The following is a 27,768-nucleotide window of genomic DNA, read 5'->3' as shown; positions in this document are numbered from 1 at the left end:
TCCACGCGAATTGCTTCCGATGGGAGTATTCAACACTCAAAAGGTTAAATCGTTATTTCAAAATTATGGAACTGATATATATGTTATATCTTGTTATTTTAAAATCGAAAATATCGATATTAAACCAACCTACTTTTTATATTTTTTATTTATTTTTGGAGGGAATACTTGAATTTCCCAACTCTATTACATTGAGATTTGGTGACTGTGGAAGTAAGACCTAACTGATTGAAAGTGTTTTCCAGCAAACAATTTTTCACCACCTTTGCAATATACATATTTTGGGTCTTAAACTCTCACTAAAAGACCCATGCTTGCAGCTAAATTTGATTTTGAATTATTTAAATATCCAAATCTGTCCATAGTATTATAAATAAAAACCAACTGTCCAACATGAGAGGTTGCCATGCTGCCCATAATAGTACATTCACCATGTTTAACTAAATTTTCAGGTTATAGTTCCGAATTTCTTTTTCTCGGACATGTTAGCTGCCTATTTATCCCGAAAACGTTTTAAAAAATCATCCAACTGTATTACTACCATGGTCAATAGCAAGATGCTACAGAGTTAGTTAATAGAGGCTGTTGGTCTTGTTTTAAATTATACTGCGATATTAATGTTACGTAAAAATTTGGTAACGGTACTTAAATCATCCAGCTTTTTTGCAATATACGCGTCACCCATATTTGGGTGTCATGGCAGTCAAAACGATAAAAAGATTAGATTTAAAGATTTAGATTTAGATCTAAGCAATAGATTGTTTCTATATGTAAAATTGTGTATGCAGATCCTAGTTGTAAGATTATCAGTAATTTTATCGTTAAAATAAGTTTAAAAAATACTCATACACGATCGTTGAAGCGTTATGACCGTATTTTCAAAGACCGATTTGATGCACCAGATTTCTTTCTTAACTATTGGTTCTTTGAGTATTCACATAACTTTTGCCCAGTTCAAACATTTATGAAGAAAATACAGGCGTCGGAGTTTTTGCAAATGGAAGCATTAAAGGGTAGTTGATTTCCCTTTGTAAGTCCTGCCAATTTTCAACTTCCGACTGATCCTCGGTAAAAAGAAGTTTGGGAAACGCCGCTTTAAACTACGTGACGAGGGCCGAAGAAGGCGCATTTGCATCTCAAACGTTTCAGATTAAGAAGTTGAATCATTCCCATGACGCATTACAGTACAGGGGGAGCTTCTTACTGCCCGGCGAAATGTTCTTCGCAAAGTAGGTTGCACGAGACTCGTATAGAATGCTCAGCCCGAGGAGAACTTTTTAAAAAGTTCTGGCACATTCTAACAGCGGATACTTTGGGCAAGATTGAGACAGTTTTGAAATATCTTATGTAACCATTAAAAAACGCTCTTTATTTCGGATTTTGGAGATACTTTTCGATTCCTTGTCGATTGTGTAAAAGTTACTATAACACGAATATACAACGAAGAAATGAACCATTAATAGTCCGTATAATACTGACGTTTCAATACTTTCGATATAATTATTTACACCCGACAGTATATTACATTTAATATTTCGTTCCAAGGAAAAATGCGTTTTATACCACGCGGAATCCTTTCATTGTGTTTTTTATACCTGTGTGACTGTTCGGGTTGGAAAAATATGATCGTATCTTTCTGTTTCACAGAAACACGTAAAGAAAATAAAGCAACTACGCGATGCGAGCACGTTCGTATCCGTAGAACCCTTAATATTGTGTGTACAGGATTTACACGTTCGCAATTTTATTCTGTAATAACAGATGCGGATGATTATGTTTTAATTCGAATATTATAATGCATCTAACATGAACTGTATTATATTATTTTGACTTTATTCTGTATTTGAATCCGAAAAGTTAAGACATTAATCTATACATACTTTACATTGCAGCTGCGTATTTTATTTATTATTGTAATATAACAAAATTATACACTGAACCAGAATTTAATACATATGCTATTTCTCAATTATTGTTTCTGACATAATCTTAAATATACAACATGTTTGTTATTTACATCATGTATTCGTCGTAATTTCTTTACAATCATCATTTTGAAATGGATAACTTTATCTCGTTTAACTGATAACACGTTCTCCCTAGTCTGGTTCAGCTAGAAAGTCGCGTTAATATTTTAATCACCTGTTGAGCCATGTAGCCTAGCCTCGTCATTCCGTTTAATACGATGACAACTTAATTAACGTTTTACGCATTTCAGCGTACTGGTACTCCATGTATCTGTCAATATTAACAGCTTTATACATATATATTAATTATGCTGTGCAACCCTTTTCCCAAAACATTATACGAATAAATATTATCAAAGAATACATATTTGGATCCAGTCCATAATAAAAGTCGTCCTCCATTCCGAATTACCAATCGGTTATCAGTATCTTCCAATTTACAATGTCCGCCCCAAAAATAACCGAACTTCTTAAAAATAACAAAGCACAGGGTTGGGTGCGTGGTTTACCCTGGGTGCTGACTTGGCTGTCATTGCATTCCGTTTCTACTTATTGCCAGCACTTATTGCCGAATATACGAACAAATCTTTTCTTGTCAATAACTTAGTGCCAAGCACCTTCCAGCGACTAGAACCTTCTGAAGGTAACTTAGGAGGATAACATCAACAACACATGTCAAGGTCTAGATCATCGGAGGTGGGTCCCCTAAACAGTAATTTTACATTCACTGTAGTGGTACCAACAGTTCTTTGCGAATATCTCGGAAACTAGGGCTTACCGACATTTTCGTGAAAGGAAAAAGTTGTTCAGAATGTTGACTTCTACAACATATTAAAAACTCATCGAAATCGATGACGACTTATACCTTGAATGAGGTTCTTCGACAAGTTGACCGAATAAACTAATAATTACCTGGTCACGTTTCGTGTTTCCACTCGACATATTACCTTGTAGTTCAATACATTGACTTATTAAAATCTGATAAAACTTGAATACATCATGACTACCGTTACAAAAATGATTAGCAGAACGTGCGATGATCAGACTGCATTACACGACGATTACGATAAGATCCAATAACCGTAGAGGCACAACGGTTCTCGATATCTTCTAACGTGAACTTCACGATTAAATTTCGTCGAACGAGCCTCACTGCCGACTCTTCGAACTACGTGAGAGCCACTCGACTATCAAGCACCCACTCGAAAAGTCGAAACCAAAGTCGCATGTTAGGACGCGGAACCGTGCGACTGGCCCCAGAAGTTCCATCGCAACCCACGGCAATATTTCGATGAAACCGCAACGTGCATTCGCACCCCATGTGTCAGACGGAGAACATTAGGGGGCGGCGGCGCCGCCGCGAACCACACCTGCGAACGCTACTTTGGAAGTTTTCCCGGGACCAGATAATTTCGGAACGAAATTAGAGGTAGGCGTGCACGTTCCCACCCAAAATGTGGCTGAATTTTCGTTGACGATGCATTAGATCGGCAGAGATAGAATTCGTGCCAAGCAGCCAAAAAAGTAGAACAAAATGCGCGATGCGGTTTTCGAGCCCAATAAAATGCGGACTTCTGATGCATGAGAAAAGATAGGGGAGAAAACGGAAAAATTCTCGATGGAAATTGAAACGGATTGATGGTAATAAACGAGAACGGAGGAGAAACGATTCAGAATGAACTGCAAAGAATGGGGGGATGCAATTAAAATTCAAGTGGTTTCGAAACAATTGTATGTACCCAGGGAAAGGAAGCCATGTTTACGAGTGTTTCTGTAAATTGATAAGGTGAAAAGAATTATACAGAGATGTCTGTGGTATAATAATTCAGAATTTCGTAGTTTCTAACTAGCATTTGTTCTGGTTATTTTTTAATACTTTTCTTTCTGTCGTAAGTCATAAAAGGACATAATCGCTAACCCTTAAGGTTACGTTTTCTGGTTTGGGAATGTATATTTTAGGGGTATTTTAATATTTTCTTTCTAGAAGAAATATATTATTCAGACGAAAAATATACTTATGTAGATTGTAAATTAATTTTAGTTTCTGATTTCAAACCATTTGTTCATCCGGTAGCATAATAGTCACCGATTCCTGACACGAATTTAAACAAACAAAAAATATCTTTTACGAGTTGAATAAATGTACTTTAATATTATATATACGTTTCAATGGCAAACAGTATATCTCTTCAAAAAGAAAAATTATTAAAAGACTTCTGAGATATACGCTCCCAAACCAGAAAACCTCCTTATCTACAGACCCGAAGATCATTCTGAATTTTCATTTTACTATCAACCTACTGAAAATTTTTTGAAGCTCTACCGTTTAAGTATCTTCAAATGACAGTCAGTAGCACAGTACAATATATCCTCGATGAGTGTTTGAAGGCTCCTCGGCAATGAACATTAATTATTTCATAAACTAATGGACGTATACGGCTAGAAAAAATATCATTGGCCTCAGAAATCCAAGTTCTATCACTGCGCTAAACCTCATTAAAAAGTCAGCGTTACACCCGGGGACCTTTCCTTCTCAGTGCCGAGGATCCTTCGAACACTCTTCGAGGATTTACTATATTTCCAAAATGGCAACGAAAAATACCATTCAGTTGGTTATTAAAATTGTTACAAACTATGTAACCGTTGTCAGTTTATTCAGCTTTGAGACGAGTCGTCTGCAGTTAGAAGGTTAATTAAGAAGCAATGATGACATTTTCCAGCTAAACTACTAAACTGTACCGCTGCAGTGATTACTGAACTATGCTGAGATTCTATTCCCAGTGTGTATCAACGATTCTAACGAAAAGTATCGCGGCTGGTTGGGCTTTCGTGCAGCAAGACTCAGGAGATTCGAATCGAAATACGGCGGAAACTTGGATGTGAGGTTTCAGCGTACGTCAATTCCACGATCTTTCTTCTTTTGTCTCGATCGACTTCTGCCGCAGTTGAATCGAAAGAACGAGCCACCACGCCGGATCTGGGCTTCGATAATCCTCACGGGATAAGAGACCCGGGGTTAAGAGTGAGCGGAGCATAGAGGGGGTTAACGCCTGATAAAAAGTCGCAACCTGAAGGGCCTTTGGGATGACTCGCCGTGGTGAGTTCACGGATTACGCTAATAAGAGAACCCCCACGGAATTTATACCGGCGCCGGATTAAAAGTTCAATTTCTGTTCGTGGCCCCGGCAAGACCGAAACGTCTATTCAATTACGATTAAAGGATTAACAAAACGCGCTAGGAGGCGGGTGTCTCTGCCAGGCGTTTTCTTTGTATTTTCTCCCCCCACTCCACTTCCTTCGTCTTCCCCTTTTCTTGCTTGGAAGCTAGAATACGCCTTTTCGAGGATCCTTGAGCGCTGCCGAGTCGACTAACTCAAGAGGGCATGATAATCCAACGAGGCTTTGACACTTGACTATCTAGAGGAATCTGTCACGGATTTTTGCCTGTTCCGCTGTACACTTCGTTGTGTCTCTTTCTTTTTTCATGTTTCTTTACTTTTGATTTGTTACTCTAACAAGGGAAGTTCGGTAACCCGGAAATTCCGATTTTTTTTAAACTTTGCAGATTTGTAGGGAACCTCAAGAGAATTATAACGCAACTTTTGTTTTTGGTTCAATTTTAGTTCTTCAGGGTGGAAACATCCCTTGAAGGTACAGAGGTGTTTCCATATTTCCCTGTATATCTTTAAAACTATCGTAGATATAAAAAAATGGTTAAATTGCATCGTTTTATAGAGCATAAAGAACCATTCAATTTTTATGAACTTTTACACCGTGACAACTTACTTACCGAGTAAGTAAAATCAAGTGAACCCATCGGCTTTCATCCGCAATTTATACGTAGTTGTCTCTTTCACAGAAGATTTATGAATTTCAGTAACGCATCCTAAATTTGGGAAATATTTCATCCAATAGCGACACACGTAGGTCATAAATCCTAACCGAACTGACACTTTCTGTTACAGAGTTCGAGAAAGGACTAGCACCACCTTGACGAACTTCGAACTACGAACCATGAACTTCGAAGTGCGACCGCCGACGTACTGAGCAACGGAGGATCTATCAATGATATGGCCACTAATGTGTTCGTAATAAATGGAGCATGCCCTATGCCTCGACTGAGTAATGCAATATTTGAAACTCAATATATTCTGAGCATTCATCCTTCAATATCACGCAACACTGACAAGGAGAGTATCCCAGGTGTCCGCCTCCGGTTGCTTTGGTTTTCAGATATGTTTTAGAAGACCGAAAAATAAAAGATACGTATTTTTTTATATAGACACGTTTTCATATTTAGGGGCTGAAACCACCCCTCAAAGTTTCGACCCGGAAGTACTATCTCGAAAACCAGAGGAGATACACAAGAACTTTCAATGGACGAGTTTCGTGTTTTTTTATGTACAATAATATGATGCTAACAAATTGTCAAAAATACAATTTGTTTATAACAAAGAAACTTTTACAACTTTATTTTACAACTTATTGAAATTTACACAATGACAAAATGTGACAACGATTTCATTCCAAATCCATTGGTATTTTTTTTTTAAATTGCCTTCTGTAGTCTCGCAGTTTTTTATTATTTATATCCCGTGCGCACGCCTACTGTTTCGGCTTTCGGTTGCTTTGGTTTTCCGAAAATATATTAATAATGGTCAATTTTTATTTCTCAAAAAAATGTCTTTTCTTTGTTTTTATAATTTATTTTACTTTTTAGGATATTTGAAATGTTGCCAATAAAGCGTAAATTGACCTTTGTATTCGTGTGAAGACATTCAGGTTATTTACACTTACAGATAGCAATTATATAAAGTTACTCTAAGGTATTTTCTGCAATGATTCTTCTATTATTTCTGCAGTCACATCCAAATACTTTGTTGGATGACTAATCTATTTACTCTGATTCACTTTATGAATAACTGCTACCGCGCTGCTTTCTCCCAAACAAGTTAGTCACTCTTATTTTCTCCAAAATCCGAATTCCTATTTACTCATCCTGTACAAAGGTCCACAAGCATCCCCAACCTACCACAGAGCCATAGTATATATTCTATTATATATAAGACCATATGCAATTTCACATATATTTTAATTCTTGTTCAGTCACTGATGCTTATTGTTATTGCTCCGTTACGAATAAAAATCTCTTGTTAAACTTTTATTTCAAAAATTTTGCTCACATTCCATCACCCAGAATTCAATAGCTTGACGTGTTCGCAGAATTGACTTTGCAACTACAGTTTCTATGAGTGAAAATTATTATTAATCCGATAAACGTGGTCAATTTGTTATTAGTAACATTTCAAACAATATACTAGATGGAGACTACTGTAACAAGGGAGGCAATACAATTGAAAGAATCTATACAGTAAATGTTGCTTGATAGCGTATTTGAATTTAATGAAATCGAAGTTTCGAAAGAGTTATCATTGGATTTTCTGGGTCAGTTTAAGGAATATGAAGTCGAAGCTATTGACGAAGATGATGAAAATGAAAATTGGTGTAAAGAAACATATCCAGGAGCTTGTTCACAGCGTGACGAATATGATGATGTTGAGTATAAGCGGAGAGCAGTAGCATTTTGGTAAGGCGGGAAAAAATGGAAATTTAATACAGTTCATCATAATTTTATACTTGTTTCTTCTGAACAACAATTACGACGATGGGCTCATCAAGTTGCAGCTGGAACAAACCAGACGAGAAAGATTAGCACAAATTTCCGAGTGTGTAATAAAAAATTTGAGGAAAGTTGCTGATGCTGGTTATATTTTGCATGAGAAAAATATTCGGCTATGAGCTTTGAAGACATACAAGGAGCAGGGTAATGATAACACGGTATTTAAAGCTTCAAAAATGGTTAGACAGTTATAAAAAAGCTAGACGCATTGTTTTACGAAAAATAACCAAATTTGTTACACGAAAAACAATGGAAGATGATGAAGTCTTAAAAGTCATAGCTACAAACTTTGTTATTGAACTGAAGCCTTTGATTGCTAAATGTGGACCTGAGAATATATACAATTCAGACCAGAGTGAATTTCAATTGGAAATACATTCTGGACGAACTTTAGGAGTAGAATGTCAAAAAAATGTAAAATGTTAAATCGACGAACGTATACGTGACTGCATCCAGTAAATTTCAATAAGTTGTAAAATAAAGTTCTAAGAAAATGTTTTGTTATAAAGCAATTGTATTTTTGACAATTTGTCAGCATCACATTTTTGTACATAAAATACCACGAAACTCGCCCATTGAAAATGTTCGTGTATCTGCTCTAGTTTTAGAAAGCTGGCTGGTATAAAAAAATACGCATTTCTTATTTCTTTGGTCTTCCAGAACATATCTGAAGACCAAAGCAATCGAAGGCGGACACCTGGGATACTCTCCTTGTGGGAGTACAATAGTTACAAAGTGTTGAACACAAACACGAAATTGCAAAGCAATGTTTTTAATTGGAAGAACATTGTAGAACTTACTTAACTGCTGCCGATGTTGACTGCGTCCATACCATTACGGAACTTCCGAACTTCACTTCGTCACTGAAGTGCACATCTCGAAGCCCTCTCGAGATACACGAGAGCGTTGTCAGCGGTTACATCGGTGAATTACACAGTTTCTGAAATGCTCTTGTAACAAGAGCCTATCGAGGACCGGTGACACGTTTTACTCGCAAGTGGTTCGTTTAAGAACCTCAGTTCCGAATTCCTTCATCAACCATTCAGGCCTGCTAAGCTCAAGGATCCGATCCTTTATTAATAGCCGAGCTTATAACGGTCCCCCCGAAAGCTTTATCAAGGATCAAGCTGCTGCGTATCTCCTCAAATAACGGAGGAAGGGAAAACGAGACAGCCTGAAATTCCAGGCCGTACGTTCCCGTGAGGAAGAGTTCCCTGGAAATAAGTTGTTACCGCCTACTGCCGCTGCATTATCGATGAAAAGCGCTAACGGACGAATCCGGGCAGCAACCAGTCTCCAATATCGACTTCCTTTCGAACTTTTGCCCATAACTTCCGAAATAACGATGTAAAAACGGTGAACCTTGGTGGGAAGAAGAAAACAACAATTTGTCTTTTCGATCGATCCAGTTGAACGATTTATTAATCTTCCAGGTCTAAGGCTGTTGATGACAGTCGGAGAAACTTCCCAGCAAAACGTTCTTGAGTGGAGCATTCCGTGTTAGCTCCCTAGCGTTCCGTTATCAAAGCAGCTGTGATTTAAAGTTTCATATCCATTTAATTATAAATAAATTTTCTTACACGATGATTTAAAGTTTCATATCCATTTAATTATAAATAAATTTTCTTACACGATCAGTTATAACGTGTTGTTGAAGACAGTTTCTGTGTATAATTAGAACAGAATACTTAACAAAATATCTTGAGGAACAGTTAGCCAAAAATAAATGTGTTATGAATCTTCTGTTTCCATCGTTGGACTGTTGATACCAAGAAACAACATTCAGACACCGTCACGTCTCGTCGACAAAAGATAAAGGACTGGGACGCTTGAGGGAAGCCGTAAAAGAGTAAAGATAAACTCGTTCTTACTTTTTTGCTGGGATGTCCCCATGACAAGAGGGAGGCACGTGGTGATGTCTTGTTGTTGCTGGTGCTGCGACGGCCTTGGCGGTGCCGGTTCCTCAAGTGCTGGTGCTGGGGGTGTTGTTACTGGTGCGACCGGGGGCAGTGTTGTCGTTAGCGGTGACGCCAATAACACAGGCGGCGGTGGACTTGGTATCGCTTCCGGTCTTTCGGCGATGCTATCGTTGGTTGTCGTCGCGGTGGCAATCACAACGGGCGAGTGGCTTCTGACGGAGGAGAGACTTCCAAAAACTTCGACGAACACTTCCGTGGAGCCTGACAGTAAAGTTACCTACAGTGGTCTGTGGAGGGTCTGCGTTGCCATAAGTAAGTAGCTTTCACTCGGCTTGAGTACCTACCCTTTAAGGAGTTTGATCAGTGTAACGGTGAAGAAAAGATTGAACATTTTTTTCGTGTGTTTCAGTACCTTATAGCAAAGGTGTTCAACTGCTCACGAGCATATCTTTCTCTGCGGAAATACCTCCACTATTGGGCTGAGGCTAACACGCTCGAGTGTCCAAGCCAATAGTCTTCCCGCCACGACTCAAGCAGCGCAAACTGAGAACTACAGTAAATCATCGATGAGAGTTCGAAGGCTCTGAGTATTCAGGCGTTATCCTCACCACTGGGCGCTTGATTGGTTCCACAGAGACCCACCCGCCTCAGTGGTGGGGATGACATCTGAACACGCGGTACCGAAGAGCCTTCGATTACTCATCGATGACTTACTGTATAGTGGCGATACCTCCGTAGGGAATGATTTCCTCGTGAGCAGCAGTTGGATATCTCTGGCTTATAGTCTTAACAACATGCCCCTGAAACGTTTCTCTGAAATTGCTAAAAATGTTTGTGGTAGTGTAGTGTACTTACTTAATAGTAGTAACCATTTCGACTTATTTTTAACTTATTTTCGAAACCATAATTTTCAAACTGGCGTGCAGGGTAACTGAAAAAGGTATCTAGCGACTTGACACTTTATTTCCCTATAGCCGACACAAGTTATTAGACGATGAACCTAAAAAATGAAAAAAGAACACATTATATATTTGTTGTTAGTGTGAAGTAGGTACAAAAAAATTCGAGATTTTGATACCTGAGTTTAAAAAGTTACTACTACTCTTGAATTTTCAATCTAGAATTTTGATGCTAGGTTCATCCTCCAACCACAAGTATACATTTGTCAAAATATGTGTTTATTCTTTTATTATTTGAGATGACTAGAAGGGCCGTCATTATGCACACCAATTGCGGCCATTTTTTTGCAGACTTGGATTTAAGCTACGCCACGCTGAAAATTTTACGTTTAAATTAGTAACAAAAAATGCTAATTATTAGTTTAATAATGCCTTAATAAATTCATAAAGTTTCAAAGGATTCAGTTAATTGAATTTTGCACAAATAATTCGGCTTCCTCTCAAAGTGTTACACTGGTCTGACCCCTTAAATTCGTATTTTAGGTCTTGAATAGGTCGGGTATTTCCTGGTGAAATTTTAACAGAGTAATTCCTAGCGTAGATATACAAGAAAACAAAGTTTGATTATATAAAATTTATTGAAACAGAATCAATAACGTTACAATATACCGCGTTAATTTTTTGAACAGACGAACCGAAGCTCGTCGTTTTTAGAATCTGACTTTTTTGAACAAATTAGTTTCGTTACAATAGAAAAGTTATTTGTTGATATGAAACTGAGAACAGACGGACAGCATGTCCGTATTAAGAGAATTAATAACACTTGGGTAATTAAATGTTTTAACCTTTCGTCATTGCGTCTCAAAACATTATAAAACATTCCTTATAATTATGGGAAGCAGCTTACGGCGTAATCGGCTTATAAAGTTACGGAAAAACAACAGTAACGGAAGTTGTAAAGATTATCTTAAAGTGGGACCAGTGAAACCATTTTATCGTCGTCCGAAACTCGAGCTGAATACAAATCATTGGGATGCAAATTTAAAACAAGTTGCTCTCGATTTGCCTATCGCGGAAAGCGAATTCCTACAACGTCTGTACTTTTTCTCCTGTGATAATTGTTTGGAGGCTCGATAAATTTGCAAATATCTTTCTTCGAGAAGTATTTTCCCATTTATCCACCGATCCTTTGGATATAAATGTGTTTTAAATGAAATAAGTTACAAAATTGATAATAAATCAAGCCACAGTTACACGTACATTACTATCAATAAAAAAAATCGTCTACAATTTCATTAATAATTTTACAAATAGTTCATCGAAATAATCCTCAGGTTTGGAAGGGAACCTGTTTCAAATCCTATTCATTCCTAAAAACATGGACAAAACGAATCCAATAAAATTGAATAAACTATCGTGAAAGATGTTCCATTGTCAATTTTCTGCCGTGTAATAGGTTAACAAGCCTGTTTCCTTTTCCAGACTGCTTCAATCTCCTCTCAAAGCCTTTTTAACTTTACTTTAATGCCACGAGACGGCATTACCAGGCACTTTTCCAGACCTCGCGATCTTGTAGTAACCGATCCGCTTATATCGCGTTCGTAAAGTGATATCGAAATAGATACGTCGACGAGAACAATAACGGAAATTGAAAAACCCACGGGGAAACGATTCGCGAGCGTTACCAGAAGATTGTTCGGGATCTTCGACGGAAGTGCACCTAAGCACTCCGACCAACGAAATCGCATCTAAAGTAATCTAATTTCGCGTCGTTCAAGCATTTTGCCCAGCTGGGGGACCGTGTCAAAGAGTAAAAGCCACGACCGCGGAGCGCACTCGTCAGTGCTCATTGACCAAAACGACCCACCACTTTGGCAGCCGGAAATGTCTCGCCTGGGTTTACACTCTTGATCAAAATCCAGTCGCGAAAGATTGTATGAATTCGGATTTTCTGTAACTTTCGTCGTCAGAGATTTTTCTTCTATTCATTTATCAGTCTTCGTTTATTTATATGGTCTCTCCCAAATATAAACGAACGTTTTAAAAACATAGAAAAATAGTAGCGGGATCTACTCGAAAATTGTATTATCGAGGAATCTATCCTTGATCAGTTTTTATGACATTTGGATCATTAGGGAGCGACTTTTAGCATCCAAAGCGACTTTTTGCGCGTCCCAAGCGTGTACTTTTTTGTACACGGGTTGATAAAGGGGCTTGAAACAAAGGGTAAATATTAAATTCTGTTTTGAACTTGATAACATATTTATCGAAACCCTTCAATTGATACAAAACGTGGGTGGCGATAATTGTTTAGCTCGTACACTAATTGACGGCTGGTTTAAACAGTTTAAGGCGAGTCGACATTAATCGACGACGATCAGCTAGGGTGGCTGGGAACAAAAATCATCGAAATAACATCGAGAAAGTGCGTGAAGCAATAAAAATTCAGACAAAATCTGCGGTATGATTGTTGGAAAATCAGTTGAGGTTATTAAAAGACACGAATTATTGCATTTTGGTACAGAATTTAAAACTTCGTAAGGTTAAGCTTTCACATTAACTGGTGACCAAAAATTAAATCGAGTGGATCGTTATAAAAATGTCCTTAAAACCGCTAGTGAAAACCTAAATTTCCTCAAATCTATTGTTACTGATTTACTTTTGGTTACTGGATAATTTTTTTTATTTCCACGGCTTAAAATAACCATGAAAGGAAAGCATCACAATAATATTCCAGTCTGCCATCATATATTTAGAAAATTACATATGCTTAATTAACGGAAGACATTTCATCTTAACAGAAGTTCAAGTTTCTTTGAACAATAAAAATGAATTTACTTCTGATGAAACAAGAACCCACAAGTGTCTGTAATACACGATTCTAGAGTACTTAAAGGCTCTTTTAAAGAACGCTCTACTGGAAAAGTGGAACCGTGAAAAGGAATGCTAATTGTTCGAACAATAAAAAATTACAGAAAATTGGCACACAACATACCACTCCGTTTATATAATTTTCATGGAGGCAATTTATACACTTTTGCCGACACTTTCATTTCTATTCACATAGATATTAATTTTCCGGAGATTTCGTCCTTTTTTAATCACTGTTTGGAACCCCAAGCAACATGTTGCCAAACTAATCGATTATAGCTTTGATAATTCAATGAACGGTATCTGCACGGTCATCGAGCTTATCCCGACAGATTGTTAAATTCTAATCTGCATAGAAACAACGTGTTTCATTTACGTTGGCACGCATCGTCGAAAATAGTTATTATGTCATAGACACATGATAATTTAGCATTACGGTTCAGTAAATATTGACGGAACGATCCCATCCTGTTTATTTGCTCACTGAATGAATTTCCTGAAATGAACCTGAATAACTTTATTTAATCATACGGAAAGCAAATACTTACAGAAAGAATTTCATCGACCTACCTATAAAATGTTACTGAATTCTTATTCCTTGTGTGCCTGATCCTGCGTTTCTTAGTACACTTTTTGAGAAAAACTGAAGATACATATCAGAAACAATGTTTCGTTATGTAATAATAATAAAATATTCAATAATGAACCTAAAATAAGTACTTAATAATAATACAAACATACGTAATAACTTAATAACAATAACATAAACATAATATAAAGAATTTGGTGCTTTATCCGAATTGGGGACAAAATATTGGGCATTCTATTTAAAAAACTGAACGGTGACTCTCATATCTCGATAAAAAATGAAAGTAAAAAAACACAAATTAGAGCACCGTTATACTCCCCTGTAAACCATGCAGTATTTGTTTCAACATTTTTTTTGTACAACAAATAACTTACGAGTTATTGGAGGTCGTCACATTACGAGACTCACCCTGTATATGCGCTTGACCAGTTCGAGGGAACCCCCACCCAGTGGTGGGGATGACTCCAGGACAATGAGCGTGTACCACCAGAGGAACAACTATCAGATAGACACTGTAGCTCGCAATGGACGTTGCTCCATTTTCGTTCTGTGGCGATAGTGTTTTCATACCCATTACGTGGTAGATTCTCGTCGCACATACACGCACATTCTGTAAACTTTTCAGGCCCGTTCCAATTTAAATACGAGAACGTTCGGAAAACAATGAACCCGGCAAGGACTTATGGGACAGTTCCATAACATTAAGCACATCTTACATAACAAATATGTACTTATATTTATTCTTATTATTGTGTCAAAAAAATTTCAGAAAACTACAGGAAGTATAATAAAGCCAGACACATTTCAAGTGACTTATGAAAATACACATAATGAACGTAACATGACTTAAGAAACGAAAAAGAATAAATTGGATGAATGTTAAGTACAAATACTAGATCTACTCCAACACTGATTAAATTTCCCTGAAAACACTTTTAGATTGGCTAATCTTACCCTGATTCTTCAGGGAACGAAGACGCCCCGTGAATAAAATCTTCCAAGGGCAGGCTCTCTTGAAAAGTCGATTTTTCATTTCGACAATTCAAGATATCGCCTTCCATTTCACAGTTCCAACTGCTTTGCATAGCCGTCTGTGAACTTTTCTCAAATACTTAACCGACAGGACTTACGAGATCCCCGGAGTAACGTTACAGCCGGAGTTTAGCGCGTATAACTCCTATGTCTGAACAGAACAGTCTGTTTCTACTGGCATTTTCCGCTGGCGAAATCTTTTCAGTTTCGTCGTACTCGCGAAAACTACAACTTTAACTACTTATTTAACACGCCTATAAGTAGCCTTTACCTAACAAACTTCGATTGACTTGGTTAATTTGTATTTGGTACCCTGTTTCTTCATTTCTCGATAGACAAAACGCGTTTTCATTGATATGTTAAATATTTCCTACTGTTTGTTACGATTAGAAAGAAATATTTGTTATCGTTGGATAAACAAAATTCTATAAAATTGTATAAAATCGTAAACAGGATTTAAAATCTCTGTGAATTTCCTTGATAAATCGTAGCGATCAACAGAAAATAGAATAAATAGCCATTAAGTCTTCCAGAAGATTAAACACGAAATCGAGGAAAGTAACGAAATTGCTTTCCGTTGAATCTTAATGCATTTAAATTACGTCGTTATTTTCCGCGGCGCAATCTCACCAGCTGGTGATTTCATAAAACTATCGAAGAAAATGTAAAACGCAATTTTTTACTGCAATTAAGGACCGAATGTAATATGCGGAGGGAGTTGGATATTAACTGGATTTTGTTACGATCCCTTTGGAAAAGAGATCCCTTGCAGAAATAATATTTGCATATTAAAGGGAACTATTACTGAACGATATTTCGTGTTGTCAAAAACGCGCGAAGAAAGCCGACGCGACTTCGTACAGAGGCGAAGAGAGTTCCACGAATTGTTCATTCGGTCAAAGGTTAAAACTTCCAACTCGCTAACAATAAAGCAACATCATACTTTCCCGCAATTTTTCATACGGTTTTAATTCTGCGGTCGTAGAATTGCTGTCATTTTTCATGCATGAAAATCGCGAATCCTTTTATTTTCTGCTAACTTACACGACCACGAGAGTCTAGAGGGTTGCAAACAGCCTTTGCTGCATTGCTGGACACGTACCTCGACGTGCCTCAAGCTTTGAATATTAATGTCTAAACCGAGTCGTGATACGGAGAACGTATTTGTGTCCTACAATTTCCAGTCCTTTGACAGCATAATGAATGTTCTGCTATTACAAGATGTTTATTCGAAACGTTAGATACCCCGTAATACAACGACTTCAATGCGATGATTGTATCGGTGAAGACTGTGTAGAGAATAAACTTGTATGGGTGAAGACAATTCCACTGTTTTCGGTGTTTTCTGAAAAATTAATTTGTCGAATAATCTTGAAGACTTATTCAGAGGAATTTCTATTCAGAATGTTTTATTAATATTATTCATCGTAGAAAAAAAATGCTTTCTGTTAAGACTATTCAGAAGTACCTGCGGTGAATAATTACAAGCTTTTCAAGACCTATTTTTTTTCCCCGCCACAAAAGCTTTCTCCCTTTGCACAGACAACTCAATAGCCTTTATCTCACAATATTTGCAAAAGCAGTTTACCATTTCACTTTGTCATCTCACAATAAAATGAGAATGAACTACATACAAATATACATTATGTTGGAAATCGTAGGTACATTGAATGGTAATAAGACATATTTTTCAATATGTAAGAATACAATGGAAAACAACGTTTACATTGAGCCACAATGATTTTATACTAAACACGCTAATTTGCATAAACATATTAAAGATGCGTGTCCCTAATAATAAAGATGCCGTGCAGTGTATTCGCAAAATAGGTGAGGCTGCGAACTTGTGGACTTTACTAGATACACAATAGTTGTTCATAATTAAATACCTGATCAATTTCTGTGAAGAAAGCACACGTATTTCTTCAAATTAATTTTTTGGTTATCCCCATTAATGATAATAAAAAGTGACGTCACCAATTAAAGTTTAAGTTACAAGACCCAATCTACCCATGCTTCCTTCCATCTATAATGTTACCTTCGTAGCTCTATCAAACATTCAGTTTGCAACCACATCATCAGAACCACCCCCTATACATGAAACAAACGCAACGATCAAAATAACAGAATCTAATCAATCGTTAAGGAGAAGCTCACGTCGACGATGAATCCCACGTTACCAATACGTAACACTGGTTGCTCGCGGAATAAACATGAATCATTACGGATTCCCCTGGCAAACATTTCTCATCCTACCCCGTGTTCATCAACCACCAGTCAAGATTTTCCCTCCGCGCCGTCGACGAGGAGCAGAAAGCATTTAACTGGCAATATTCGCGAAGCGTTCTGTGATTCCGGTTCAGGCACTTTGGATGGGAATGACGCCATGGGATGGGCACGGGTTCTGAAGGAGACGAGCACACTGGGTCGGAAATGACTCGTTACCGAGGGCACCGGAAACCGCTCTCCTTCTGCCGCCTCCATCAGTCAGTCTCCTCGACTCGTTCAGCAGCCTACCAGGAACGATGCCCGTCGGCTACGCCGCCCGGCAGATAAAGAAAAAAAAAGGAAAAGCAGAACAGCCGATCGGGAAGAGGTTCGGCCTCATTCAGCCACCGGATAACTTCTTATCGCGGTCGAATAGACTCGAGTTTTGCTGCCCCGACTAAGAACGAAGAGGCATCGAGGCCAAATTGCGTGCAGGAGGTGACTTTCCCCTGTTTTTTTTTCCACTTCGATTACGGAGGTATTCCCATTTGGGGGGTGAACAAATTTGATTTCTTTTTTTATTGCCTTTGCTTGAAATATAACATTTCGAACATGTCTACCTAAAACGCTACGTCTGAATTCGACAACATGACAAAGTCACAACGATGTCCAGAAAATAGATATAAGATAAGATAGCATTCGTTAGTACTTAAATTACAAAAACCGTCATCAAATAAAAAAGTTTTAACCCTTAAGTAGGCGCATGGGATAACAGACAATTCAATTTATTTATTTGGTTTTTCTTTCTTGGAAAAGTAAGTAAATTTTGACAGCCATTCAAAACAATACAATAGAAAAAACGTGTAATAACTTTGATAGTATGAAAGACAATTCAATAAAAATTTTGCTATGCATCCATGAAATGTGGACAAATATATACGAAAAATTTCAAGCTCTGTGGGTGTTTAATTTTTAGTCCTGAATATCGCTTAAAAATAACCCCTCCAAATGGGAATACAACCTTAACAAAGATTCGCCAATGGGCGCCTCTTGTCGATACCAACATGCTTTTTTTAGATTAATATCTAAGGAGTTAGCTGCTTGATTCTTACTTCTGTTGAAATGAACCTTTCTATTCTTGTAAAAAATACTATCTAGAAATTATAGGACACTATACGTGCTCAAACTGACGCCCTTCAACTTGAATACAACGATTTCAATACAGTGATTATTTTGTAAATATCTCGTTAATTATTAGGTTTAGAAGGAATAAAGGTCAACATATTTTTACTCAGAATTTGATACTTTATCGATCTATGGTACATAAAATAGGTAATTCCGTTAAAAAAAAATCAGAGTAACCTTGAAATCTCTGAAATGCCTCGACGCACAAAAAAGCTCGTACCTTATAAGATGTGCTCCTTGATGCCATTTAAAATACACGCCTCAGAATTTTCATAAAATATACCGTTAAGTCATTATTCGAGGTGATAAAGTTAGCTGAGACACCCTGTATAAATAATATAGAAAAATGTTTTTAGACACAGACGAAATTTATGTCAGGTTAAACATCATAAATAGCTTCAAAATCGCATAAAGGGTCTGACCTATCATAATCCAATTTGGGTCCTAAACAAGATGACGGGTCAGACCCGTCATATGACGCGAAGGAGGTAAAATGTTACAATAATGCATTTTCTCAAACTTCCCTGTATAAATAATATAGAAAAATGTTTTTAGACACAGACGAAATTTATGTCAGGTTAAACATAAATAGCTTCAAAATCGCATAAAGGGTCTGACCTATCATAATCCAATTTGGGTCTTAAACGTGATGACGGGTCAGACCCGTCATACGACGCGAAGGAGGTAAAATGTTACAATAATGCATTTCCTCAAACCTTTAACACCTTTTATTGCAATATAATATTTAAGTGAAAACATAAGTTAATTTATAAAGTATATTTTCGAAAGTTTGTCATGTTTATCGATCCGATAGAAACACATGCACATATCGCCGGTACTTCCAGTGTTAATATCGTTGAAGTTAAGTAGACCCAAATATTCATATTACACAAGCTGATGCGTTCCCTTGAAAACGTACACGATGGATTTATAGTACATTTTCCCTCGTAAATTCCGTTGATCTCAGAATCTTCGTTACGCTTCAGTGCACAATTTTGCAACTTGTTGCGGAAGTCTGCCAAGTCGTTTGGTTTCCCTGTGCTCAAGAAGGTTACTAAAGTGTTTATCACTACCTACAGTAACTACCAAACTTGGTAAACAATATTTCCTTAGAAACTCATCATATCAACTTCGCCAATAAATCATTCAAACTTATTATACCAACACGTAAAGAATATAATGATTTATCGCGCAGGGTGTTTAGAAAAAGGGTATAAGAGATTAGTAAAAAATATCTAATCAACATAGTATCGTTCTTTTCGCTGTAAAAATTAACTTTTGTATTTACGAACATTCGATGTCATGGGTCTTCCTGCAACATATTGAATGTAAACAGAATAATTGGTTTAGAAGAACATTAATTCAAAGTTGTATAACAACAGGCAATACGAGATACGGAAGGAATATTTGAAAATGTACGTCGATCTATAATTCCTAGATGAGAGTCTCGCATTGAAATTGAAGGAAGATATATGAAACATCTGTGATACATGTGAAAACAAACTTTCGTACTTTCCTTTGGAAGGATTGACTTTAGAACCAATGTTAATTAGATATTTTTTACTTCTCTCGGTGTGTTCTATAAGTCCATAAGATCTTTGTCTCATGCTGGTTTTCTTCGACAGTTTGGTGAACAGAGTCTGTTACTGAATAGACATTTGTCGACGGTTCTTCGTCAGGCACTATTCTTTCGAAAAATTTCACACCTCTTGTTTTTATAACTGTTTTTGTGCCTGGTTTCCAAAGACGATATGCTTTGGATTATGGCGTTAAACTGACCTCTAAATTACGCCAAAAATGCTTGGTTTTACATACGCATAACTTTTGAACCGCTGGATTCCTGAACTTAAAACTTGCATTTCTAGATTCTACTCGTTGAATACTACCAGAAGATATAAAAAAAAGTCGATAATTTTTTATCCGGGGAAGTAAAGTTCAGCCTAATAGATAAGTGCCGTTACGAAGTTAAGGTATTCTATCTGTTTGTTGCTTAGTGTACTCTAATCGTGCCAAGCTAGTGTCTTCGTAACATATCCGAATAACCCGATCCGTTTATACCAATTATCCATGCTGATGTTAAATAATGTCACACCGGGGAAACAAGCCGCCCAGTGAACCGGCCTGTCCTATCGCGCTTGTAAACTAGATTATCCCATTTCGTTGTAAACTTTACTTGCAGGCCAGCTCTTACTGCGGTTTACCGTGCATTCTCGTCGCGTCTTTAAAATCGCCATTGCAAAATCAAGACGCGTCCGTTGTAAAAAAAAAAAAGAATCATCCTCCTCCGTTTCGGAAACTCTAGTCGTTACAGAAATGGAAATTGTTTTAATTAAAGTGCTTACGATACGCTCCGCAATTATACTCATAGATTGAAAAAGTTTTCCGCCTTCGAGAACTCGTGCTCATACCTTCGGTTATCCGAGATTTTTCCTGTGCGCCGTGTGCACAGGAAGTTGCCACGTAACCAGTTATCGGACTCTGTGAAATTCTTGCAGTATATGTCACCTCTGAGGGTCTGTACACGATGCATTGCTTTCATTTTTTAATCTCAGATGAAAACAACGATCAAAATTGTGGATATTATGAAGATATTGTTTTTGCCTAAATAAGGTACATTATACAATAATTATTAATAATATTCATTAAATAAATACATCATTCTTAAAATATAAATAAACACATGAGAAGAATTGAAGATTTCTATGTAGCAGAACATATTCAGAAATGGATTTCTCAAATGGGTACACCGTTAAATGTTAACTAAAATACTCTTTCATCAGTACGTTATAGTAATATTAATTATACTCGTGTATTAATTAATTCTCCACTGCATTTATCAGATACTAATTAATTCATTTTATTAGCACTACCGTGTATTGTTTGAATAAGTCGCTTTATGATTATACCGAAGGAAATTCAGAAATACGATACCCAAGAGAAATTCACTAGTTGGGCGAATAGAACTCTCGAGCGAGCAACTTTAATTCTTCATTACCGAGGCTCATTACTACCCTTATAAAAAGCATTCCAGTAAAGTTGCGCGCATTGCTTTAATCAATACACATATAAGTTTCAACGTACTTGATATCTCACGCAAAAAGTAATATTGTATATAAATTATCGTGAATATTTAAAACGACACCCCTACATTCATAAGTTAAAAGAATTGCAACAATTCTGCTGTGTTTCACCTTTTGCATTATAGCACCAAAATATATTGAAACCGGAATCATAAATTACTTTCTCGTTGCGTGAAGTGTTCACAGAGACTCTATGACTATGTTGAGAAATCGTAACTGGATGTCAGTTTAAATTGATACTGAAAAAGATTTTGAACAAAAGCGCAATTCCCTTAGAGCTTCGCGACCTCACATGCCGAAATAACTTTATATGAGTAGGGAAGACCGCAGCTTGTAGACAAGTGTTTCAGTATTTGATTTTTAATAAATTATGTGGACAAAATATCATTATAGTGATTAATATATTTACTAAAACATATATTTGAATGATATAAAAAAATATTTGAGACAACAATTGTATGATATCGAGGGGGACAGATTGCATTCTTATCTATTTGACCTTGCGATGACCTTGCCACGTGGTGTGATGGTCATATTAAAATTATTAAATAGGAACCTGCATTTTTTATTAAATATTTTTATAACAGCCAGTAAGAGGTGTTCAAAACACTACTTACATATGTCTTTTCCACAAGATAATTTCAAGATGCGAAATGACAAATTTACCTACCGCTGATATTAGTATTGTAGATTTATAATGCCGGTGGCACTACACTTTGTCCTTTCATATCCACCAATGCAAAAAATGCAGGTTCTCATTTAAACATTTTAATACCACCTTCACAGAACCTTTCAAGGTCATCATGAGGTCAAATAGACAAGAGTACAGTATGTTGCCCTCGATATCATACAATTTTTGTCTGAAATATGTTTCCGTATAATTCATATTTTTCGAGATATTTGAGTGTTCTCAAACAAACCGAACACACTGTATATACATATATTCAAATGTCATAACTAGACTGCGGATCTTCATGCAAAATAAATGTTTCTAAAGTAATTTATAAAGACAAGAGCAATCATAGAAACTTACTTTCCCCTTTAAGTATTATATTGGGTTCAGAATAAAATAAAATACTCGTTGAATCCAATGAAAGTTTTGTTTTTTATTGTACTTCACAGAGCCCTATGGGTTATAAATGCATAAAATCCGCAGTCTAGTCATAACAGAAGAAAAATCACCCCTCGTCATTTCTCCACTGTACTCTTCAAATGTCAAGGGCCCAATCAAAAAGCCCAAAATTGTCCGTTTAAAGGCAAAGACTTCGAATCGTTCTGCTTGGTTCGACTCGCGTTTTCTCGACCGATCGGTGGAATCGCTCGAATGGGAAGTTGCCAAAGGTTCGTGTATACACATCCGAGTGGTCACGGTCGAACAGTGGCCGCGGTAGATCGTTGTGTAACGCGGATACGCACCGACTGTAAGTTATTATTTCTGTTATGCCAATGCCAATGGGCACGACCGGCAACGAATCTGGAATATTGATTCTCGGTCGTCGAAGGGAGGCAATAAGGCCGACATCCGGCACGAGCCGGAAATGACTGTTCCACGGCTGCCAACCCAATTCCCCTTTCCCCGTTCACCAAAGCCGCGGGTCCCTCCCGTCCCTATTGGTTCGCCACGCAACTGTAAAGGCTGTCGCTTTGCCTACCCCGGACGCGGATCATTTTGAGAAACGTTTCGATGGCCAGGCGCCTATCGCCTCGGGATTTATTCGAAATACCATTGAAAACCGGAATTTACATAATAGCCGCGCTACATCTCACCCGATCGCGATGCCAGCATTCACCGTCGTGCGTCCACCGGTTACAATTTAATTACAGCCCACAAAGGCAAATATACTGGGAATACGTTTGCGTTTTACCGCATGTTTCCGTTTAATTTCACTCGCGTAACAGGGTATACGTGTGTGTGTGTGTTTCTGTGTGTTCGATAATTTGCTACAAGATGGAATTATTTAGATTGCGGTTCCGTTTTTACTACATTCAGGAATTTCGTACTGATTGGAAATGAACGTGTCGGCAGTACGTTGAATATACATTGTGATCCCCACGAACAATGATACACTGTGTTTCACGTAAAATATAAACTGTTTTCCAATTCTTTAGACAAATACGAACGGAATATAACTCGCGAAAAGAGAAATGAAAACACGGTTTTTGTTAATCCGTTATGACAGGTCGTTTTCCGGATAAATGTTTCGAGATCGGAATTTTGTTGCCTCGATTAAAATATCACGTTTGCGCCGATTTATGGAGAAAAAAGATTTCGAGAATTTGTCACTGAACAATTTACAATGAAATGTGGAATTTGTTACAAATTTCTGAAAATCTCATTGATGAACACTATACAGGGTGTAACAAAAATGTTGAAGGACCCGGAAATGGGAGACTCGTGAGGTGATTTGAAACAAGTTTTTCCTTAGCAAAAATGTTATCCAAAGTTTTATTAACGAGATATTATCAAAAAACTCCGACCAATCAGAGCGCGAACCTTCCAGCCGAGTTCCCGCGGTAATGTTGGCTACGCGCTGCGATTGGTAGCCAACGTTATACCACGGGAACTCGACCGGCAGACTCGCGCTCTGATTGGTCGGGGTTTTTCGTTAATATCTCGTTAACAAAACTTCGGATAACATTTTTGCTAAGGAAAAACTTGTTTCAAATCACCTCACGAGTCTCCCATTTCTGAGTCCTCCAACATTTTTGTTCCACCCTATATATACACCCATTACTTTTAAGGTTGTATAATGACAAAGAAAGGAGGGAACTCTGTTTTTAATTGAATATTCGATTCAGAAAAAATCGATGGTTCTGGTTCATCTTTTGTCACAAACTGAAAGTAAACATCAATCATTTATTGACGTTCAACTGTGACTTATTATTCTCTTTGTGTTAACGAAATTAAAATTGCAAAGGGTCGGTCTTGCAAAATATATAAATTGACTGAAAAAAAGGAATAAAATAATAAAAAGTAACGGTATCGTCTGACTGTATAACCGTCGTTTCGGTCTACGACGGAACATAAAGTCTTTAGCTGAGTGTTGATAACGTAGTTATACATCATTTCAAAATATGTACCATTCATCACCTGCCTTTCTCTAACAAGGTGGCCATTACCTTGATTTTAACTTTTTATCATGTTAAATGTTCTCTTTATATCATAACTAACTAGAGCAGTTCAACGTTTTGAAAACGTGAATTTTAAACCGTTATACTTTTAAATAGCAGAACTCAGGTATTCAGCTATACACTTTTGAAAATGTTACGCGGCATTCAGCTAAGGATCTAGCCTAAAAACAGCCGGCTGCGAAAGTGTTACCAAAGAACATTTTTGTTTTCGTTGCCTTTCGTATCACTTTCTGGTACATTTTGATGGGATCAACTTTCTTGCCACTATTAAACCAGAGATCTATGCATTTGACGTTTTAGTGTCGTAGATGAGCACTAGGAGGATGTATAAGATCTTACTGGGGGTGGTATTGATCCAGTTAAATCAAATCGTATAAAAAGAGAACGGTCATGGGGCACGCGAGTCTAACAACCGGGCGTCGAAAACGCTCGAAGTTCACAGGTCACAAACTACCCTTTCTTCGCTGGATCAGTTTCAATTAAATCCAAGGTTGTAAATGTGAAATGAAAAAGGCAGTATAATTCGACGATAGCAAGAAAGGTTGAACAATTTACTGGCTCCGTACATTCGAATTGAATGTTCTCAGTGGTTACTCGGTTAATTCCGAATTCACTTAACGTTTTCTGTGTAAGTTCTTTTAAATTGTTTCTATTCCCATTCTCTTCACTGGTCGAACAAACATAATTAGACTATTTTCGTTATTCCTTGCATTTTTTCTTTCCAATCACGTAAATTGTACGATATCATTTTTCATTCGAATGCAACTGTATTTCCTTAGTAATTAAAAGTGAAATGATATACAGAGTGTTTAAAAAAACCATTCAATATTTATGTGGTACATGGATTGGATACACTGTAGTGAGTAAAAAAGCCTTAGGTCAAAAGGTCAACGGTTTCTAATATACATATAAACATTTTTGTATGTTAGCATCATGATTGACTTACTACTGGCTGTACGTATTTGTAGAAAGTGTTCCACATCTCCTTCCATTTCCACACGCTTGGTATCTTCTTCTTACTGAGTCCCAAACTCTGTCGAAAATTCCACATCCCTCTCGAATTATTTAACAAGCATGGTGGATTCTTTTACGTAATTGTTCTAAGTCATGTATCGGCTTTTCAAATATCCCCATAAAAAGAAGTCCAAAGGGTTTAAATCGGGGGATCAAGGGTGCCATACAACTGGTCCACCACGTTCAATTCACCTTTGACCGGACACCGTGTTTAAGTGCTCTCTCGCATTACACACAAAATGAGGTGGAGCATCATGAATGTACCACATCGATAATCTTCCTGCCAACGGCACATCGTCCAAATACCGAGGTAATATATTCATCAAAAAATTGAGATAAGCAGCACCTGAAAGCCGATTTGGAAGTATTACAGGACCAATGATATGATCTCCCATAATACCCATTCAAACGTTTAACGAAAAACGATGTTGGTAATTTGTTTGTATAAATACGTGAGGATTCTCTTCTGCCCATACGGGATCATTATGGAAATTTGTAATTCCAGATACAAAATTCGGATTCGAAGTATATTTCACGAGTCACTGTGAAAATTCTATTTTTGCTTGATAGTCCGGTAGAGTGCTTGCATTCGTTGGATATGGTATGGATAGAGTAACTGCTTATGAAGTGTTCTCCAGACACGAGTAGTACCGATTCCTGCGGCATCGGATGTTCATCCTACGCTGATTCTGGGATAATCTCCTATAATCCTTAAAATACGATTCTCTGTATTGGGCGTCGACACAGACTAGGTCTGCCAATGGCGAGTTCTAAATGAGCCCGACTCACAAAAACGTTGGTAAAGATTTTGAAACAGCGTATGAGAGGGAACTTTTCGATTAGGAAACTTTGCCATTTTAAAGACTTCGTGCAGCTAAAGCAATTCCATTAGCAGCACGACCATACTTAAAATGCATATCTGCCATTTCTTCATTAGAGTAATAGACTGACATTTTCAGCATGATACTTTGTAACTGTGTAATATGAAATAGTTGATGACAACTGGCTGATGAAATCTTCTATCATGAATAAGGTGACAAAATTTAAACAATGAAATATTAAATAAATCTAAGTTGTCTATCGTTCGACGTAAAATTCTTTCATTTGGTTGAGAAATAACAAAATGCCGACACTTTGAAAGAAGTTTCACCTTTTGCTAAAAAATGGCCCTTTATTTACACATGAGTCAGATAAAAATTAAAATATCGAAACATTCCCACGTCTGTCAACTTGGTCAATTGAAATTTGTATATATTATTCACACATGTCTCTGTCTTTATAGAAAAATTTTGATCGAAAAAGGGGTTCATATCGCTTAGAAATAAATTCCGAAGACTTGCGATATCTTGTTAAGCACATCGAGATAATCTTAACCCCTTAATTACCCTATACATATATCCCAGTGGCACTACAGACGTACGATAAGAAATCGATAACGTGAAAGGAGAGACGAGAAGAGTGAGTAAATTGAACCTAGTACATATTGCCGAAAACAGAGACGAAATTTGGTTGGCTATCAAGCGATTCCTGAACGGCGTGAGCTTCGGAAATGCGCATATCACGATGACGCGTGCCAGCGTACGAATCACTATCCTTTTGTTTTTCCGCAGGTTCCCGGATGGAATACGAGTGCTCGAGCATCGACTATTTCCCGAACGAGGAGTACAGTCCAGATCCGAGCGATTCAACCATGGCAATACCATGTGAGTACCGTGACAAAAAAAAGTACAAAAAAACGGTCCTCGGAGACAGGTGGAATGAGAAACGTGTGCCTTTGAAGGGGGTTGATTAGGTGTCCTCTGTCTGGCACTGAACCGGAGTGTGACACGCCCGTAAAATATTCGGCGGGAAAATGCTTTCAACCGGGGGAGAATATGCCGGCCATGATAAACTGGATCGGACAATTTGTCTATCCCGATTTTTCCCCTCATCTCGTTCTTTTTGTTCCCTTCTTCCATTTCCGGTGACCCGGAAGAATCAGACGAATGACATGAGATTGCAAAAAAAAGAATCTTTTTCTTTAAATAACCGCCAAGTGAAGTAAACATTTTTGGGGTCTGTGGTGTGCCTTAGGCCGAAACGACATTTAATTCTATAATTTTATTTCTTTTATTTATTACAGTGAATTAAATTTGTTACATGTTTATTTGAATTTTGACAACATAAAAGAAAGGTATCATGTTTTACTGTTA

At 37.3% G+C, this 27,768-nt stretch overlaps 1 protein-coding gene across 1 annotated transcript in view; it reads left to right on the top strand.

The window, feature by feature from the left end:
- Positions 1-9,538: 9,538 nt before the first annotated feature.
- The window catches only part of LOC107194127 (voltage-dependent calcium channel gamma-7 subunit), a 29,759-nt gene continuing 11,529 nt past the window's right edge, over positions 9,539-27,768 (top strand). Inside the window, exons 1-2 of the mRNA XM_015583693.1 lie at positions 9,539-9,878; positions 27,187-27,279. Of these exons, the coding sequence (XP_015439179.1) occupies positions 9,539-9,878; positions 27,187-27,279 (433 nt within the window). The remainder of the gene's footprint in view (positions 9,879-27,186; positions 27,280-27,768) is intronic.

This window comes from Dufourea novaeangliae, unplaced genomic scaffold (genome assembly GCF_001272555.1).
Source record: "Dufourea novaeangliae isolate 0120121106 unplaced genomic scaffold, ASM127255v1 scaffold21, whole genome shotgun sequence".
NCBI classification, from domain to species: domain Eukaryota; kingdom Metazoa; phylum Arthropoda; class Insecta; order Hymenoptera; family Halictidae; genus Dufourea; species Dufourea novaeangliae.
Note: the sequence above shows the minus strand (reverse complement) of the source record. Positions and strands in the feature narration are given on the sequence as shown.